General features: G+C 41.1%; 1 protein-coding gene across 2 annotated transcripts in view; it reads right to left on the bottom strand.

Moving 5' to 3' along the window:
* Nucleotides 1-20210, bottom strand: part of LOC129057792 (uncharacterized) — a 53276-nt gene that overhangs the window by 9082 nt on the left and 23984 nt on the right. The window contains exon 2 of one of the 2 annotated variants that reach the window (XM_054548459.1): nucleotides 14382-14523. The exons of the other annotated variant lie outside the window; for it this stretch is intronic. Coding sequence (XP_054404434.1) covers nucleotides 14434-14523 — 90 coding nt within the window. The 3' untranslated portion in view covers nucleotides 14382-14433. Of the gene's footprint in view, nucleotides 1-14381; nucleotides 14524-20210 lie in introns of those variants that run through there. 2 annotated transcript variants of the gene reach the window in all.

Genomic DNA, 20210 nt, shown 5'->3' with positions numbered 1-20210 from the left:
TCCTCAGTGTGTGTGAGAAGCGACTCACTGTGGGGTGAAGCTCCTCATTGTGGGCAGGAAGCTGCTCAGTGCGTGAATGAAGCTCCTCATTTTGTGTGTGAAGCTCCTCAGTGTGTGTGTGAAGCTCCTCACTGTGGGCGAGGAGCTCCTCAGTGTCTGTGGGAAGCTCCTCAGTGTGGGGTAAAGCTCCTCAGTGTGGGGTGAAGCTCCTCAGTGTGTGTGTGAAGCTCCTCAGTGTGTGTGGGAAGCTCCTCACTGTGGGCAAGAAGTTTCTCAGTGTGTGTGTGAAGCTCCTCAGTGTGGGGGAAAGCTCCTCAGTGTCAGGGGAAAGCTCCTAAGTGTCGGGGGGAAGCTCCTCAGTGTGTGTGTGTGGAGCTCCTCAGTGTTTGTGGGAAGATCCTCGGTGTGGGCGGGAAGCTCCTTAGTGTGGGTGGGAAGCTCCTCAGTGTGGAGGGGAAGCTCCTGAGTGTGTGGGTGAATCTCCTCAGTGTCGGGAGGAAGCTCCTCAGTGTGGAGGGGAAGCTCCACATTGTGTGTGTGAAGCTTCTCAATGTGGGGGGGAAGCTCCTCAGTGGTGTGTGGAACTCCTCACTGTTGGCAGGATGCTCCTCAGTGTAAGTGTGAAGTTCCTCAGTGTGTGTGTGAAGATCCTCAGTGGGAGTGGGAAGCTCTTCAGTGTTTGCGGCAAGCTCCTCAGTGAGTGTGTGAAGCTCCTTAGTGTTGCGTGAAGCTCCTCCATGTGGGCAGGAAGCTCCTCGGTGTGTGTGTGTGAAGCTCCTCAGTATGGACAGGAAGCTCCTCAGTGTGGATGGGAAGCTGCTCAGTGTGGAAGGGAAGCTCCTCAGTGTGTGTGTGAAGCTCCTCAGTGTGGGCAGGAAGCCCCTCAGTGTGTGTGTGAAGCTACTCTGGTGTGCGTGAAGCTCCTCAGTGTGTACTTGAAGCTCATTCATGTGAATGGGAAGCTCCTCAGCGTGGGCGGGAAGCTCCTCAGTTTCTGTGTGAAGCTCCTCAGTGTTAGGGGGAAGCTCCTAAGTGTGGGGGTGAAGCTCCTCAGTGTGTGTATGAAGCTCTGCAGTGTGGGCGGGAAGCTCCTCAGTGTGTGTGGGAAGCTCCTCAGTGTGTGTGGGAAGCTCCTCAGTGAGGCCGAGGAGGGAGACCAAGAGTACAGTGATTGTGCAGGATGGGTCATGTGTCAGCGTGAAGCTCGTACCTAGGTTTATAGGCCAGATATCAGCACATGGACCCATCCAGATAAAATGGAGGTGAGAATACAGAATTTAGCTCTCTTCTGAAGAAAGAGAGAGGACCTGGATCTTGCTAGAATCTCTCAGTCTCTAAGATGGGAAAACTGAGATGGGAACATTGTACATGAGAATTTTAAGAGCAGAGTCTCCTTGAGGAAGGATTCTCCTGTGCTGCTAAAGATTTGTACTGATAGTCTGCCTCTCAGCCTTCCCCAAATGGGCATATAACCTTTAACAGGGCTTTGGGGAAAAAGAAATTAGACATCTCAGGAATTCCTGCACACTGGTCCTGAACTGGCACTAACTGAGGGAAATCTGAAATGTCACTGTGCCCACCAGGCAGAGCAGGTGCCTACCGAGGTCAGGCGGTGGAGTTTAGAGCTGTGCCCGCCAGGCAGAGCAGGGGCCTACCGAGTTCAGGCGGTGGAATTTAGAGCTGTGCCCGCCAGGCAGAGCAGGGGCCTGCCGAGTTCAGGCGGTGGAATTTAGAGCTGTGCCCGCCAGGCAGAGCAGGGGCCTACCGAGGTCAGGCGGTGGAGTTTAGAGCTGTGCCCGCCAGGCAGAGCAGGGGCCTACCGAGGTCAGGCGGTGGAGTTTAGAGCTGTGCCCGCCAGGCAGAGCAGGGGCCTGCAGAGGTCAGGCAGTGGAGTGTAGCTCAGGTCGGCCTCACCCTGGGTCCCTGAGCCCAGCTCATGTGTATCTTTCCCCACAGGTCAAGAACAGCTGATGGTAGGAGACATACTCAGCAACTGGCCGCATCCGCCTAGTGTTTCAGCATCACAGACATTTTGATTGGGATATCTAGTAGCTATTCAAGTAGAAATATGGATAAGAAAATTGACTATTTGAGTGTAAACTTCAGGGGTTGGTCAATTGTAACAAACTTAAAACTCACAAACCAAATGATCCTGAGGTGCCTTGAGTTTGTGGGGCAAGGTTCCCTAGAGGAGGCGGTTCTGGAGAGAGGGAGTGAGAATCTGAACTGATTTTTTGAATGGCTGAATGCCAAGCTGAACATGCCAAAGGTAAAACTTTGTATAACCCAGTGATACAGGAGCTAAAGAAATTATTCAGGTAGATAATGAGGGTAAAGGAGTCCTCGGCAAAGCTTCCCATTTAATAAAAAGCAGCCTCCAAATAATTTCTTTTCTAACGAAGAGCAGCCTGTAAAACCAAGCTGCAGACATTGACAAGCCAGCTGGAAGCTTGTATGGGGGAATGCTAGCAGCTGTGCCAATAGAAAAAGGCTACCATGTTGAAGCCAGGTATATTCAACATGAAGGCTCCCTCTTCCCTTTTCTTTGTCATCATGTGTACATTTAAAAAGCAGGCAACATGGCACCAGCCAGGGAGAGAACCCGTCTGCATAATACAAGATTAAGATCAGGTGGCCTGCTTCTTTGCATGCTATGCAAATGGCACACCTGGTCTGACCAATCTTTTGTGCCCTATGTAAATCAGGCCCTGCCTCCTCAAGCTTGTCTATAAAACATCCTGCATTTCACCACAGAACTGAAACCCATTTTCTCCAGGACCCCTCTCTCTGCTGCAGAGAGCGTGTTTCTCTTTCTTTGCCTATTAAACTTCCTCTCTTAACCTCACACTGGTGTGTCAATGTCCTAGTTTTCTGTGGCTGTGGGACAAGGAACCTCAGATATTACCCCAGACAATGGTGCCACTTCACTAACAGAGACCTTCCTGGGAAATGGAAAGTGAATATAGATTTCCGGGGTCTCAAAGTGCCAGGAGATCTTTATATTTCAACCAGGCAGACAGGAAGTTAATATAAGGCTTTTTAAAATGAGGACACAGAGAGAATAAAGAGAGAAAAATAAACAATCACAGGGGCTTTGAAATAATAGCAAGCACCAAAATAAAGAATAGTAGGATTGAAAGAGGATAAACTTTGAAAAATAATGGTCAAAATCCCCCAAATTTGGTGAAAAATCTTAAAATACAAATTGACAAATTGAAAAGTACGTCCAACAATCCCTTAGCAATATAAGCACAAATAAAATGACTCTACAATGCATCAGACAAATGTATGGATACATTTCTGAAAACTAAATGCTAAAAAAATAGCTATAGAGCCAAGAAAAGATAAGGTTAACTGCTGACTTCTCATGAGAAACAATGTAAGAAGAAGACAATGGAATGAGATCTTTCAAGTGCTGAAAGCAAAAAAAGTACTGCCAATCCAGAATTCTCCATAGAGTAACAATGTCTCTCAAAATTAAATGTAAAATAAAGATATTTTATAAAGCAAAAATCTGACAGAATTTATTAACAGCAGTTATTTCAATAAAGACAAACATGACAGTTCTTCAGGATAAATAGAAATTATATGGAACAGAAACTGGGTCAAGCAGGTCCCTGAGTCCATCTCCTGCTTGTTTTTCTCCCACAGTTCATGCAGATGCAGTTGGAAGAAAAATACTCAGTGCCTGGAAGAACCCCCACACTGTGATGGAAAATAATGTGGAGTTTTCTAAAAATAGAGAAGCGGGACTTCCATACGACTCAGCAATTCAGCTCGGGGGGCATATCCAAGGGAATTGAAAGCAGGGACTCAAAGGGATATTTGTATACCACGTTCACAGCAGTGTGATTCACAGCAGCCAACAGTGGAAGCCACCAAGTGTCTATGAATTGGTGAGTGGATAAAAATGTGCTGTGTCTGTGCAATGGGACAATATCTAGCCTCAAAAAGGAAGGGAGTTCTGACACCAGCTGCTGCACGTGAATGAACCTTGAGGGGTTCTACTAAGTGAAACAAGCCAGTCACAACAGGACGAATGCTGTGTGGTTCCACTTACAGGAAATCTCTAGAACAGACCATCACAGCGACAAAAGGCAGAGTAGAGGTTACTAGGGGGCAGGGAGTGGGGAGTTACTGTTTAAAGGGTACAAAGTTTCAGTTTTGCAAGATAAAAATACATTCTAGAGACGTGTTTTACAACAATATGAATATACTTAACACTACTGAACTGCACACTTAAAATAGCTAAGTTGGTAACTGTGAATCATTTTTTACCACAATAGGAAAGAGCAGATGTGTATGCACCACTAAGATGAACATTGGACCAGCTTCTGGAAACAGGCGTGTGCCTCTTTGTCAGGCTGTTACTGTGCAGGCTTGCATCAACCTGTCGGGAGTGTGGCTGGGTGGTCCTGTTGCTGTGGTTACCTGCAAGCTCACCGCAGCCTCGGCAACCCTCCAGAGTGGGCTGAGGTTCAGTCCAGCCCCATCGTAGGGGAGTGCTGTGTGGTGCTCCACACGTGCCTGCTTCTCTGCCGTCCAGTCCAGCCTCGCTTGGGCCACGGTGCCTGGGGTCAATACCTTGCTCCTCCTCCGCATGGGAACAAGCGCTGCTGTTGCCTGAGGTTCCTGGTAGGGGAGTAACCAGCTTCCCCGAGTGGTCAGAGACCTAGAAGCAGAGCAGTGTGGGATCCTCGGCCCTGGAGAGTGTCGGTTTCTTTCCCGGGCTCCGGACAGTGTTCATCCCTCTCCAGGGACCAGGGCCCTTTCTTTTCACTGGTGGGACTGCCATGGTCTAAAGGTGTTCTTGGGAAGCCATTTTCTATTCCACTGACAACTTCAGACTTTTCCCAGAGGGAACAGCATCGGGGCTGGTTTCTCAGCCTCTCTGCCAGGTTTGTTCCTAAGGGCTGGCCCTGTCCTGCCACCCTGACTCTGGCCTTTCTGCGGGAGGTCTGTGCAGAAGGCCCACCCAAGACTGCAAACCCTTCTAATGTCAGGGCCCCCAGGATTCTCCAAGAATCAGATGAGGCCTTCAAAATGCATGAACTGCTTACCTGATTTCTTATACTCACTCGTATGGTGGACACCCTGTTGGGTTGCCAGATAAATACAAGGCTCGACTTGAATATCTGGTAAATAATGAATAATTTTTGGAATAACCATGTCCTGTGCAATGTCTGTGACTTCCTATACAAAAAGGGAATTCACTGTTGATCAGAAACTTAAGTTGAACTGGGTGCCCTGTATTCTCATCTGCCCAAACTGGCAACGCCGGCCCTTCTTCCTGAGTCCGTTTTGAGATGTGTGTAATCACTAAGTGTAAACACTTGAGAACACAAAGTTGTCAGCACTTCTGAAACCCAAGCATGTACACATGCAACACTTTAGTTGAAACCAAACTCTTATGTAGTAGATTAGGGACTTGGGTAGATATTTCATACATCACTTGTTAAAATACTCATGCAATCCTACATAAATATGACTTATTCATGATATATCATTTGTATGTGTTATTAGCAATTGGATTATGTACTTTTGTGGCAACCATAGTTGAGATGAATCCACGGTTTTCTTCTTAGAATGCTTGGTGCTACATTTTGGTGGTAGGAATCTGTGAATATGTTAACAGGCATTGGGAAGGTTCTCATCCATGCTCGAGCTGACAAAAATATTAGTATAGCAGTTAGTTTTTCTTATAAAGTTTAGTCAAAATGCCCATAATTATCTCTTGGTATTTTTTTTTAATTTAAACTCTCCATAGTTGATTGTTCAAATTTTCTCTTACAAATTGAGATTTATTTGATTATATTTCCTTTAATAGTTCATGTTAAATGAAACTTAAATTTATCTTTTTAAGGTCCTAGGTAACATTTTCTTAGAAATACTTAATTTTTGGTTCTAATAACATTTCCTCTCTCATACTTAGGGCTGCACATATACTTTTTCTCCATATTTTCCTTAAGAAAATGCCTTATTTTGGAAGACAGCTTGAAAAATTAGCTTGTGTTTCTTTTTTCTCTTCCCCCCAATTTGGTATTTATATTTTCCTTTTCTCTCTTCTTTTTGAAATATAAATATAATATAAATATTTATATTTATAAATATAAATTAATAAATATAAATTTATAAATATAATATTTATATTTATATAAATATTATATTTATATTATATATATATTTATATATATAATATAAATATTATATTTATATTTTTATATATATGATATAAATATAATATTTATATTTATATATATAATATAAATATAATATTTATATTTATATTTTCCTTTTCTTTCTTCTTTTTGAGACGGGATTTTGCTCTGTCACCCAGGCTAGAGTGCAGTGGTGTGATCTCAGCTCACTGTAGCCTTGACCTCCTGGGCACAAACAATCCTCAGTTCAGCCTCCAGAGTAGCTGGGACTACAGGCGAGTGCCACCATGCTGGACTACTTTTTTGTAGACATGGGGTCTTACTATATTGTCCAGGCTCATCTAAAACCTCTGGGCTCAAGTGATCTTCTTGGGCAGGCCTCCCAAAGTTCTGGGATTGCAAATACGGCCACTCTGCTTGGCCCATTTTAAGCTTTATATACATTGTTTCCATATGGCTCAACCTTGGCTAGATAATCTAATCATCCAAATACCTTGTAAATGTGATGATGTTTGTAGAACATTATTCTTCCCAATGTTCTGGCTTGGACCAGATCTTTGGTGTCTCTTAATTTATTAATGAGTGACTGATAGCCCTCATTTCATGACACACTGAAAGCTTTAGCCACAGAAGACACTTTCACTGATTTTAATATATTGTAATTTTAATTGCCTCTTTACCTTCCATTCCTCACATTTTCCCGGCATCCATAGAGGCATGCAGTTTAAAGAATTTAAATGATATGCTATTAATACATGTACAGTTGTCCCTTGGCATCCACAGGGGATTTCTTCCAGGGCCGTGCAAAGACCAAAATTTGAGGATGCTCAAGTCCCTTATATAAAATGTACTATTTGCATATAACCTCTGCACATTCTCCTGTATACTTTAAGTCATACTTAGATTACTAATAATACCTAATGCAATTTCAATTTGATGTAAGTAGTTCTTTTTTATTTCTATTAATATTTATTGTTGTGTTATTTCTTTTCAAATATTTTCAATATGCAGTTGGATGAAACAGCAGATGCAGAATCCATGGATATGGAGGGCTGGCTATATATCTTTAAAATATAGAGTATCATTTGTGTAGGTGTGCATGTGTTTTAATTTATAGATAGAAAATGTGTGGTAGAGCTTATTCAATATCTTGCAGTCTTCGTGAATTATTTGTGTTACTCTGTGTGACTCTAAGCTCTCGCCTCTGACTCAAATCACAACTGATTTTATGAGTGCTCTGCCTTCATCCCACCATCTGCAAATGATCAGCACCCAGTTTACTGTCTCACATGATGCTCTGTTGAAGAGTGTCTTCTTTGTTATTGATCTGTTCAGGTTTTGTATTTCTTCTTGGTTCAGTCTTGGTAGGTTGTGTGTGTCTAGGTATTTATCCATTTGCTCTAGATTTTAGAATTTATGAGTGCATAGTTATTCAGAGTAGTCTCGGATGATCCTTTGTATTTCTGTGTTATCCATTGTAATATCTCCTCTTTCATTTCTGATTTTATTTATTCAGGTCTTCTCTTTCTGTTCTTAGTCTCACTAATGGTTTCTCAATTTTATTTATCTTTTCAAAACCCAACCTTTTATTTAGTTAATATTTTGCATTTTTAGTTTCAATTTTGTTTCTTTCTTTTCTGATCTTTATTTTTTTTCCTTCTATTAATTTTGAGTTTGGTTTGTTTGTACTATTCTAGCTCCTTGAGAGGCACTGTTAGGTGTTCATTTGAAATCTTTCTAGTTTTTTGATGCAGGCATTTATTGCTATAAACTTGCCTCTTAATACTGCTTTTTCTGTGCCCTATAAGTTTTAGTATGTTGTGTTTTGATTTTAATTTATTTCATGGATTTTATAATTTCATTCTTAATTTCTCCCTTTATCTATTGGTCATTCCAGAGCATGATGCTTAATTTCTATGTATTTGTTTCAACACAATATTAGTAAACCAAATCCAATAACACATCAAAAGACAATACACCCTGATTAAGTGGATTTACCTCAAGAGTGCAAGGATGGTTCAACATATACAAACTGATGGTTCAACATATGCAAATCAATAAATGTCATACATCACATCAACAGAATGAAGGACAAAAAACATATGATCTCCACAGATATAGAAAAAACACTTGATAAAACTCAACATCCCTTCATGATAAACTCTCTCAATAAATGATGTATAGGCCAGGTGTGGTGGCTCACACCTGTAATCCCAGCATTATGGGAGGCCAAGGTGGGCAGATCACTTGAGGTCAGGAGTTTGAGACCAGGCTGGCCAACATGGAAAAAACCCCATCTCTACAAAAAATACAAAATTAGCCGGGCATGTTGGCACACGTATGTAGTCCTAGCTACTCGGGAGGCTGAGGTATGAGAATTACTTGAACCCAGGAGGTGGAGGTTTCAGTGAGCCAAGATCACATCACTGCACTCCAGCCTAGGTGACAGAGCGATACCCTTTCTCAAAATAAATAAATAAATATATATACAAGAAAAGTACCCCAACATTATAAAAGCCAAATATGACAAACACACATATAACATCATAATAAACAAGGAAAAGCTGAAAGCTCTTTCTCTAAGGACTGGAAGAAAACAAAGATGCCTTCTCTCAACACTCTTATTAAACATAGTACTAGAAGTCCTAGCCAGAGCAATTCAGCAAAAAAAAGAAATAAAGGCTATCAAAATTGCAAAGGAGGAAGTCAAATTGTCCCTGTTTGCAGACGACATGATCTTATATATAGAAAACCCTAAAGACGCTACCAAAAAACTCTTAGGGCTGGGCACAGTGGCTCATGCCTGTAATCCCAGCACTTTGGTAGGCTAAGGTGGGTGGATCACTTGAGGTCAGGAGTTTGTGACCAGCCTAGCCAACATGGTAAAATCCTGTCTCTACCAAAAATACAAAAATTAGCTGGGTGTGGTGGCATGTGCCTGTAATCCAAGCTACTCGGGAGGCTGAGACGGGAGAATTACTTGAAGCCAGGAGGGTGAGGTTACAGTGAGCTGAGATCACACCATTGCACTCCAGCCTGGATGACAGAACAAGACTCCATCTCAAATAATAATAATAATAATAATAAACTGTTGGAACTGATAAATCCTGTAAAGTTGCAGAATACAAAATCAACATACAAAAATCAGTAGCATTTCCATAAATGAATGAACTAGCAGAGAGATAAATAACAGTGGCAATCACATTTCTAACAGCTACAAAAAAAAATATAAAAATGAACTTGACCAAGGAAGTGAAATACCTCTATAAGAAAAACTGCAAAATACTCATGAAAAAGTAGAAGAGGACACACACAAATGAAACATTTTCTGCTCATGAACTGGAGAAATATTGTTAAAATGACCAAAGTAATTTACAGATTCAATGCAATCACTATCAAAATACCAATGACATTTTTCACAGAAATAGAAAAAAAAACTTAAAATTTTTATGGAACTACAACAACCCCCCAATTACCGAAAGAAAAAAAAAAACTGGAGGCATCAAACTACCAGACTTCAAAATATATTAAAAAGTTGTAGTAACCAAAACATCACAGTTGTGGCACAAAAACATATTCACTGTTCAATGGAACAGAATAGAGAACTGAGAAGTTAATCCATGTATGTAGAGCCAATTGATCTTTGAGAAAGTTGCCAAGAACACTCAGCAGGGAAAGGACAGTCTCTTCAATAAATGGTGCTGGGAAAACAGGATATCCCTATGCAGAAAAAGTGATACTAGACTCCCACCTCTCACCTTATACAAAAATCGACTTAAAATAGATCAAAGACCTAAATGTAAGGGTTGAGACTATAAAACTACAAGAAGAAAGATTAGTCCAATGCTTTAGGACACTGATCTGAAAAAAATTTTATGAATAAGACCTCAAAAGTACAGACAACAATAGCAAATATAAACAGATATAATTATATCATACTAAGATGTTTCTCCATAGCAAAGGAACAGTCAATAGAGTAAAAAAGCAACTGACACAATGGGAGACAATAATTGAAAACTGCTCAACCCACAGGGGATTAGCATTTGGAATATACAAGGATCTCAGACAACTCAACAGTAACACCACGAAACAATCAGACTAAACAATGGGAAAATTATCTGAACAGACAGTTCTCAAAAGAAGACATCCATATGGCCAACAAATATATTTTTTAATCCTCAACATCATTAATTTTCAGAGAAATGCAAATCAAAACCACAATGAGATATCACCCCAGCTGGGATGACTATAATCTAAAAGACAAAAAATAATAACAAATGCTGGTAAGTATGCAGAGAAAAGAGAATTCTGATATTGTTGATGGGAATATAAACTAGTACAGTCTGTACAGAAAACAGGATGGAGGTTCCTCAAGGAACTCCAAGTAGAATTAGCATATAATCCTCAATCCCACTACTGGGCTTTCATCCAAAAGAAAGGAAATAAGTATATTGGGGAGATATCTGCATCCCCATATTTACTACAGTGCTATTCACAATAATCAAGATATGGACTCAACTGCTGTCCAACAACAGATGGAGGAATAGAAGAATATACTGTATATACATAATGGAATACTATTCAGCCATAAAAAGAGTGAAACTCTGTCATTTGTGGAAACATAGATGGAATTGAAAGACATTATGTTAAGTGAAATAAGCCAGGAACAAAAAGTTAAGCACCGCATGTTCTCACTCATACATGGAAGCTAAAAACATTGATTTCATAGAAGTAGAAAGCAGAACAGAGGATACTAGAGGCTGGGAAAGGCAGGGTGAAAAGGAGGATAGGGAGAGGTGTGTTAAAGGATACAACATTAAAGATTAGAAAGAGTAAGTTCTAGGGTTCCACAGCTTTAAATGATGACTATGGTTAACAATAATAGAGTGTTTCACATAGCCAGATGGAAGATTTTAAATGTTTCCAACACTAAAAACTGAGAAATGTTTGGGATGATGGATATGCTAATTACCCTGATTTGATTACTATACATTATATGTATCAAACATCACTAAATATGTAGAAAGGTGGAAGTGAGCATCTTGGCTTTTATCATGATTAATTTTCAATATCACAGTAACGTGTCATTTTCATAACAGTTAAATGATCTTAAAGTTCTTTGCCTTAGTGTACTTGACAGCTTTTTTCTAGTGTATATTTTTAAAGTAAATATGACTAAATCTTAAATATAATTCATTGTCAAATAAATCCAGAGAAGTGCAAATATGGTAAAACCGCATATTCTAATATTTGTGCTGATCAGTTGAAAACATTAATTTGTTTCAAACATACATGTATAAAATGATTAATTTAGGTCATGACTATTAAATTATTTTAAAGTCTCTTTATTGAAAGCTAATGTCATATTAATGAGTGTGGTCACCTTGAGAACAGGGCTCCGAGTCAGGCATGAGTCACACAACACAAGTTAATGCACACAGTTCACAGAAACCTGGTCCACCCTTGAGCTCCACCATGTGTGCCTTCTTTATGGGGCAGAGAATTCGGAGGGATCATTTGAATGGTCACAAGACATCATGCTATAGAGTATTTCTGTTTGAAAGGTGAAATTTTCATCTCTTTGTCTTCATGACATTTGGTCTCTATCCCCCAAAGTAGTATTGCTTTAAATTAGAAAACTAAACAAGTACTCTCTGAGCAAGAACACCAGTTTTACTGACTTTCAAAATCTTAACAAATTTTAGAAAGTTGCCCATGATCACAGGTAATGTCAAAGAACTGAACCTCCCCAATCTGATTATAACTCTGTGCAATAATCCACAAGCCCTGCATATATTTTATCTGCTTCAATGCATATTTATTGTATTTATTTTCAATCACTTAATTTAAAATGAATGCATCATTAACAATATTTTTGCATGTGTAATATTTTTTAGAATAACTAAGAGGTGGGTCCTGTGACAATAAATTTGGGAATAAGTGCTTTCTGCATGCAAACATCAAGTTTTTGTTGTTGTTGTTGTTTGTTTGTTTGTTTTCATGTTCACAGGATGCAGGAACATTTTCACCTGTGATATTCCTCAAGAGGAACAGAACCATGGAGGTGATTTGAAAATCCCTTTCCAAGTTGTATTCTTGCGTGTCTGATGTATTTATTTACAGCACAATGCAGTGGGGTATGCATTTCAGTAAAGATTGCATCATAAGCATTTTCCATCATGTTTTACAAACTTGATAACTTTACATTTTAATGACTGAATATCCATTTGATGGGTGTACCAGTAATATTTCAAGGGCCAAGTTGGCTGTGCCCCCGACTGTGTCCGCACCTGGAGCCTGCCGGGTCTGAGGCCCTGGGCCTGTGTGACTGTGACCAGCATCCTCACGCCCCCTGCACAGCCCAGGACCAGGAGCCCTGCCATCCCCCTACCACCGGGGGAGCTGATCCCCACACCCTGCCAAGGCTTCTGAAGCAGAGGGGCTTTCAGCTCTGCCCATTTAAACCCGTTTCTCAAAACACCTCTCCCCTGTCCATTTAGTAAGGCCAAACCGCACTAAAGGAAAACCGGAATCTTGTACCTGGCTCCTGCTTCAGTTTTAGAATTTTCTGCAGGAACAGCAGAGCCCCGGAGTGATATCCATGAGTCACTCAACCCGGACGCCTGCGCTTCTCTCCTGCGGCTTCCTGGCAACCTCCTACTCACGTTTAAGCTTATCTTTTCCAAATACTATCAATATCTTTCTTCCAAGCTGTGGCACAATCCGTGCCCAATAAATTAAACCATTCATTTACTAAGTTCCCTCTATTGTAATCTTTAAGTTTTAGTAAATTTTTAATTTCAAGTAAAATTTTAATTTTATACTAGGTTAGTTGTTTACATACCTGTTTATCCCAGAAAGGAGTTTCATTTAATTTATATTTTATCCACAGTGTTTGGTATACAAATCGCAATGTTACTAAAAGAATGATGATGTGATTAATCTGGACATAAGAAATTAAAATTTGTATTCAATGTAAAAACAAATCGAGTTAATCAGACATATATTTCATGACAAGCCTTCATTTTAAAACTTCATTTATGTATGTGTGTTTGTGGGCATCACTGTGACCTTCCCTAGTTAGTTCTCAAATACTCTCCTTGGCAGATATTGTTTTGCAATAGAAAGCTCTATTATATGCTCCCTTTGAAAGAACTTTTTTTTTCCCACTAATATGATGTTTTAGAGAAAAAAGTCTATTGATGAGTTTTTGGTATTTCGGGCAGCTGTGTGAACGGGACTGCTCACGCCTCTCTCCCTCTAACTGGTGGGCAATGTTCTTCTTTACAAGGCATGAATAAGATGGAAAAGAAGGAGAAAACTATCAAGAATGACCCCATGTAGGGCAATTATTCCAAGACTAATTTTTGGGAAACTTCTGAGCCTCAATTATAAAATATTTATAATAATACGAAGTATTTCCAGGATATAGCATGTGCCAAGCTGTGTCATTTATCTAAAAGAAACATTCCAATTCATCTCATGTGTTCACCTTTAGAATATGTGTATCTTGTTAAATGCGGCTTATTTTAAAGCTAAGTCCCAAAAAAGGACTGTGCTAAAGAAGGAGGAGGAGGAGCAGGTGGGAGGAGAGAGGAGGGGAGAAGGGGGTAAGAAGAACAAAGTTTGTTAGATCTGCACCACACATGACTTGAGTCAATCACAATTAAATACAATATAATAGCACGCTACAAATTTAAATATGAAAAGCCACCAGAGGTATACATTTAACAAACAAAACATGAATCAAGCTCTTAGGCCTTCTCAGAGCAGCCACACACTGCCTGAGTGATGAAGCTGGCTGCCGTATTCACCGGGCAGCAGCAAAGGAAGCCTGGTCTGCCACATGGTTCTCCTTCTCCCAGCCTCCGCTCAAGAAGTAATTCAAACGGCAAAAACACAGGCTGTTGTTCTTACTTAAAAATCGCATTGGCGGCTGGACATCCTCTGCCTCTGGGGCCGTGTCTGCCAGTTCCTCAGGGGTTCCTGCTCCCTGGGCCTCTCTGGTCCTCGCTGGCTCCCTGGGATGTGCGCCGGGCTCCAGGGAAGCGCAGTGTGGACGCCAACCCTCAGGGAATGAAGGGCCCCCTTCAGCTGCTTCCCATTAACCGCACGGCCAGGTGGATCGTCCCGTTCCAGCTTGATTCTTTTTTTTTTTAATTTTATTATTATTACACTTTAAGTTTTAGGGTACATATGCACAATGTGCAGGTTTGTTACATATGTATACATGTGCCATGTTGGCGTGCCGCACCCATTAACTCACTATTTAGCATTAGGTATATCTTCCAGCTTGATTCTTAGGAAACCTGGGTGTCTTCATCAACTTCTCAGCACCTTCATCTTGGACCTTCAGCCTCCGGAACTGTGAGAAAAACAACAGGAGTTAATCAGCCTTGTCTGTAGTACTTTGTTGTGCCGGCCTGAGCTGATCCAGACGCTGAGAAAGGGAAAGTCCTCCGTAGTCAGGTCAGGAAAGCTAGTTAGCAGAAATCACATGAATGGTGAGTAAATTAGTTCAGGTAAAGACACAGGTCAGTAAGCTCTACGGAGAAACAGAGCTTCCAGAAGTCCTGGAGACACACAGAAGCTTCCAGAAGTACTGAATATTTTGTGAGCACAAAACTGGATGTTTTGTGAGCTGGTCAAGGACGTGGGGACTGTTTGAGCCAGGACAGTGAAAATTCAGAAAAGCATGCAGGGCACACAGACGGCCCCACAAGTCCTGCCTTGTCAGAGGAGAGAGAAAGAGGAGCTACTTGAAAGATTAAGAGCACTTTTGGATCTGCTCAAATGCTGCATTTTTGCAGCTATTTGAAAAAAGTTAAGTTGAGGTAAATAAAAGTTGGTAAAATCCCGCCAGTGACATTTTCCAAGTTTATGAAAAAACTTTCTTTATCATACTAGCGCTGAAAACTGCGCATTCCCACATTGCCGTAGCCTGGACTCCCAGAGGGAGCCCCAGCACGGGGGGAAGTGGATGCCAGGCTGCTGGAATTAGGTCTCTTCCCAGAACGACGAGGCTGGAGAGTGCGGAAGAGGCAAGAAAAGAGGGAACTCGTGGCTTCTTGGGAGAAGGTCGGCCGACGGAGTCACTACCATGTTATAGAAAGCAAGCATCTCCAAGCGTTAGAAGAGCCAGGAGCCTGGAATTATTCCTCAGCGGTGTCAGCCTTCAGTGTCCACCTGACTCCCCCAAGCACATGGGGACGTTGGATGCATCGTCTGGCTTTTCCACTCATTCATCTCAGTTGGTCAGATGCAGCTTCTTGGTTCCCTCTTTAGTGGGATACTCACATGAGTTAGGGCTTTTGTGACATTTGTTTTGGAAAAAAAAAAAAAAAAGGACGCATGAATGAAAACAGAGCAGAAGGTGGCTGATGTCTCAGGTGTCTCGTCGGCTTCCAGCTGTTTTTGTTGCTGGAATAGGGACAGGGAGGAGGGATGTGTTCAGGGAGGAATTTAGGGAGTGGTCCCTGAGAGCTCAATGCAAATGCTCACCAAGAACATCCTTCTGAGGACCAAGGGTAGGATTCCCTGCTCTTTGTGGAATGTGGCCCACCTGGAGCCTGCATCCCAGGATCCTGGGCTCACACAGGGCTGTGGAGAGTTCTCCAGGACGTCACGTTTTCGTTTCAGCCGCTCTTCGCTGTCCACCAGTGTAGCGCTCTGTTGTCTTCGTGGATTCTCTCTACCACGGTTTTCTCTTTCTCTAATATGTGACCTTGTTTTAATATCAACTTCTCTCTGCTTCTTTGTTCTTAGTGCTTTTATTTTTCCAACATCTTAATTAGGCACTTTCCTAATACATGTGGAGCTACTTCTATGAGGTAGAGGCAGTATCTGAATTTTTGTCTGTATCCTGCAGTAAATGGAATATATTCTTGTTGTCTAGTGACCCTCTTTGATCCTAACAACACCTCTGACATTAAAGTCTAGTTTGTGTGGTGGTAATAGATTTATTCCAGCTTTCTTCAGACTTGTAGCTATGTGATTTATCTTTTCTCAGCCCCACGTCCAAACTTTCTAACAAGCTGTGTCTCTGGTACACAGAATTTAGTAGGAGCATAAAAGAGTCTGCAAAGCTGTGTCATAATTGAGTGCCTAGCCCTTCACAGGGATTGCCGTTAATTATATATTTAAATTTATTTTTACCATTACATTTTGCTTTCTTTTTATTCTGATGATTGTTGCCTTCTTTTAATTTTATTGAATTATTTTGCGTCCATTTATTTTTTCTCTACTAGTTTGCAGACTGTAAAATCTATTTCTCTTCTCTTGTTATTTTATCAAAAACACCTACAATGTAAATATCTAGAATAAACCGTTATCTTTAACTTCCTCCCTTATAATCTAAAAATTTATACTCCTTCCAATGTAGTGAGATCTCTGTCCACTAAAAGCTCTTATTGGGGGCCAGGTGCTGTGGCTCACGCCTGTAATCCCAGCACTTTGGGAGGCCGAGATTGGCGGATCACAAGGTCAGGAGATGGAGACCATCCTGGCGAATATGGTGAAATCCCGTCTCTACTAAAAATACAAAAAGTCAGCTGGGCGTGGTGGCGCATGCCTGTAATCCCAGTTACTAGGGAGGCTGAGGCAGGAGAATCATTTGAACCCAGGAGGCAGAGGTTGCAGTGAGCCAAAATGGCGCCACTACACTTCCAGCCTGGCAACAGAGCAAAACTCTCTCTCCAAAAAAAAAAAAAAACTCTTGTTGAGAAATTCATTCATTGAATCCCTTATTCTCAGGCCCTTGAACTTTAGACTCTGTATGTCACTCTAGTTCATCAGCCTCTGGTTCTGCATTTCTTCATGAGTGAGGCTTGAAGGATGCTCCCCTTCTGCTTTTATCTCAGTGCCTTCCTTATGTCATCCTTTGACATGTGCTAATTGGGACAAAAATCTGACACTTTTGTCCAAAATTATCTTTTTGTCACTGAAAAGTTTAATTTGCTAAGTATAAAAATCTAGTATGCTGAACTGGAAATATTTTCTCTAAGTACATTTGAGAGATAACTCCATGTCTTATGTTTTTATATTGTCATGCTTGAGAAGTCAGCTCTCAAATTCATTGTTATTTTACTTTGGGAAATCTAATTTTTGTTTCTGGATATTTTTAAAATCTTTGTTGTCTTTGGGATGCTGCAAAATCACTGTAATATGTCTAGATAAATTCCTTTTCTACTTTCCTATGTATGAGATTTAATGTCTTTCAGCCTATCTGCAAACTCCCTAGCCCTTAACTTCATAAATATTCTCAAGGTCCAATTGTTTTATCTCTCCCTGTTAAAGCCCTATTTGGTTCACATGTGATCTGTTTCCACCTTTCTCAGTGACTCTTTCTTTCCAAATTTGCAGGCTTTTTCTCACAGTGCAGCCTCCTCAGTCACATCTTTCCTTCTGTCTCAGGTCAGCAATGCACCTCGGGTTGTCTACGATTTGATGCTAAACCTTCCATTTTTAATCTCTACATCAAGAGTTAGCATGCCATGACCTGAAAGCCAAACCTGGCTCATCACCTGTTTTTCTAAATAAAATTTATGAATCATAGCCACCTCCCTTGTTTATATATTGTCTACACCTGCTCTCAAGCTCCAAGGACAAGGTTGTGTATTTGCCACAGGGCATCTGGCCCTTCACTGTGGGGTAGGAGGCAAAGCTTGATTCCAGAGGTAGAGCTCAAACACTGGACCAAACTGAAGACAAATTAAAACAGGTCCCAGAGAAACCCCATAAGCCATGCCCACCAGTGCACCATGTCAGTTTACCATTGCCATGGCAACACCCAGAGGTTACTGCCCCTTACCATGGCAATGACCCAACAACCCAGAAGTTACCACCCTCATCCTAAACATTTCTTCATAAACTGCCCTTTAATTTTCATGTAATTAAAATCAGGTATAAATACAAGTGCATCAGTGCCTCTGAGCTGCTACTCTGGGCACACTGCCCATGGGGCAGCCCTGTGCTGCAAGCGCCTGTCCCGCTGCCACTGCGCGGCTTCAGTAAAAGCTGCTCTCTAACACCACCATCTCACACCTGATTTCTGTCCTGGGTGAAGTCAAGAACCCTCCCCAGCTAAGCCCCAAGTTTGGGGCTCACCTGCCCTGCATCAGTTGTACAAAAAAACGCTTTTCAACTGTGACTTATATTGTAATTTTAATTCTCACTGTTCTGTTTTGTTCTTATTCAGTTCTACTTGGTCACTTTAAAAAATATCTTGCTAGTCATTTTCAGTCTTTTATTTCCTTAAACAATTTAGATGTGTTTATTCTATATTCTGCGTCTATTCATTCCATTTTCTCAAGTCTTTGTAGATCAGTTCTGGTTCTCTCTTGTTCCTGCTAAATCTCACGTGCATTTTTTCCGTTTGCTAATTTAAGAATTTGATGGAAAGCTCATATTCCTTAAAATATAACTTCGGGAGTCATTGAAGGAAGGTCTATTTTGCTTAAACATTGGCCCGTTGCACGGGGAAATACCAATTTGTACCCCTTTGGATTAAAGTATTCCCTTCAGAAGGGCACATCTGGATGTGTGGTGCAGACCCGGTGCCTGTGTGCAGGAGGTTTGTGATTTCACCTTCTGTGAGGAGCTATGTTTCTCTCTGCTGAGTGCCAAGGTTGAAGATGAACAACACGCCCTGTTCTCTCCCTGAAAGCACAGCTCTGCCCCAGTTCACTCCTACACAGCAGATGTGGCTCCTCCAGCCTCAGCTGTGTGAAGAGGCAAGCGTTTGTCCCTGCCCCTCCATCCTGGGCTGGCTCTGGGCTGGGTTTCTCCCTACCATGCCTGTTACATCTGTAGGAAGGAGGCTGCAGCCCAAGTTAGTCACACACCTCAGCTGGCAGCACCCTCCCCTCTTCTCTGACCTTCCCTTTGGCTTTGTCCTGACACCCACCTTCCACCCGGCAGGTCAGGTCATTCAGAGATTTAATGTCACCTTTATTTTTAGCAGAAAAATCAACGGGGCAGCTTTTGGATATAATGCAGTAAACAGACACTCAAATTCATGTACTTTTAGTTAAAGCATGTATTACAGGTTGTTTTCAGCTAAGGCTGTTAAAAATGTTAAAATGGAAGGGGTTTGTGGCTATTAACTTGCAATTATTTATGTAAGTGACATGTGTGGCTCAGACATGTTTAAGTGATTTGGGCAAAATCACAAATTGATTAGCGTTCTCCAGTGTTTAAGCTGAATATTGCAGTAACTCCAGCACCCGTTTCCATAAACGTAGGAACCAGGACCCGAGCCCTTCTCCACCTGCACCAGCATCGGAGTGAGAGGTTTTGTAAAAAAGCCTGAAGGCAAGCACATCATGCACATGATGATTACAGAGCACCAAGAAAACAACTGCAATCAGTAATAAAGTTTATTTCTACATATTTCTTTAAGCAATAACAATCATCTAACTGACCAAAAATAGGCTCTTTAAAGGAAAATAATGGCTGTAATTTAAACTGAATCTATAAACCTCTATCTTTCTCATAGGACTATTTTCTCTGAATTTCAATATGTAATTTTGCATTTTCACCCAAAGAAAACCTCCCAGGGCTATCATAAAAATGTTATTCCACAATGCTAATAGCAATTATTGTACTGTGCATATTATAAACCATATTTTAAGGATAATTGAATACCAGAAAAATTACTTTGGGGTGTAAAAATTTTAAAGAGCATATGGTGATATTCAGACAATTTAAACTCTGAGACAGAAATAGTTTTAACAAGGAGGAGCAGAAAAAGTCCCCAATTATACCCAATGAAATGGCAGTCAGACGGTCTGTCTCCTGCACAGAACACCAGTAAGCCAGTGAGGCCGATCTCTGAGTGAGATGTCTTAGTGAGTATGATGTCTTTGAGGATGACACTTCAGTTTAGTTCCAGCTGTCAGCATAAACATGAGCGTTTCTTAATCAAATGCACTTCTCTCTATGTAACACTGGCACATTTACAGACCTGGCATCTTTGTTGTGTAATGAAACAGCTAGGTCCTTAATTAATTAACCTGCAACAGTAAAAGAAGCCAGTTAGATGCAGTAAGTGCA

The sequence above is a fragment of the Pongo abelii genome, chromosome 12, assembly GCF_028885655.2.
Source record: "Pongo abelii isolate AG06213 chromosome 12, NHGRI_mPonAbe1-v2.0_pri, whole genome shotgun sequence".
Classification (NCBI taxonomy): Eukaryota; Metazoa; Chordata; class Mammalia; order Primates; family Hominidae; genus Pongo; species Pongo abelii.
Note: the sequence above shows the minus strand (reverse complement) of the source record. Positions and strands in the feature narration are given on the sequence as shown.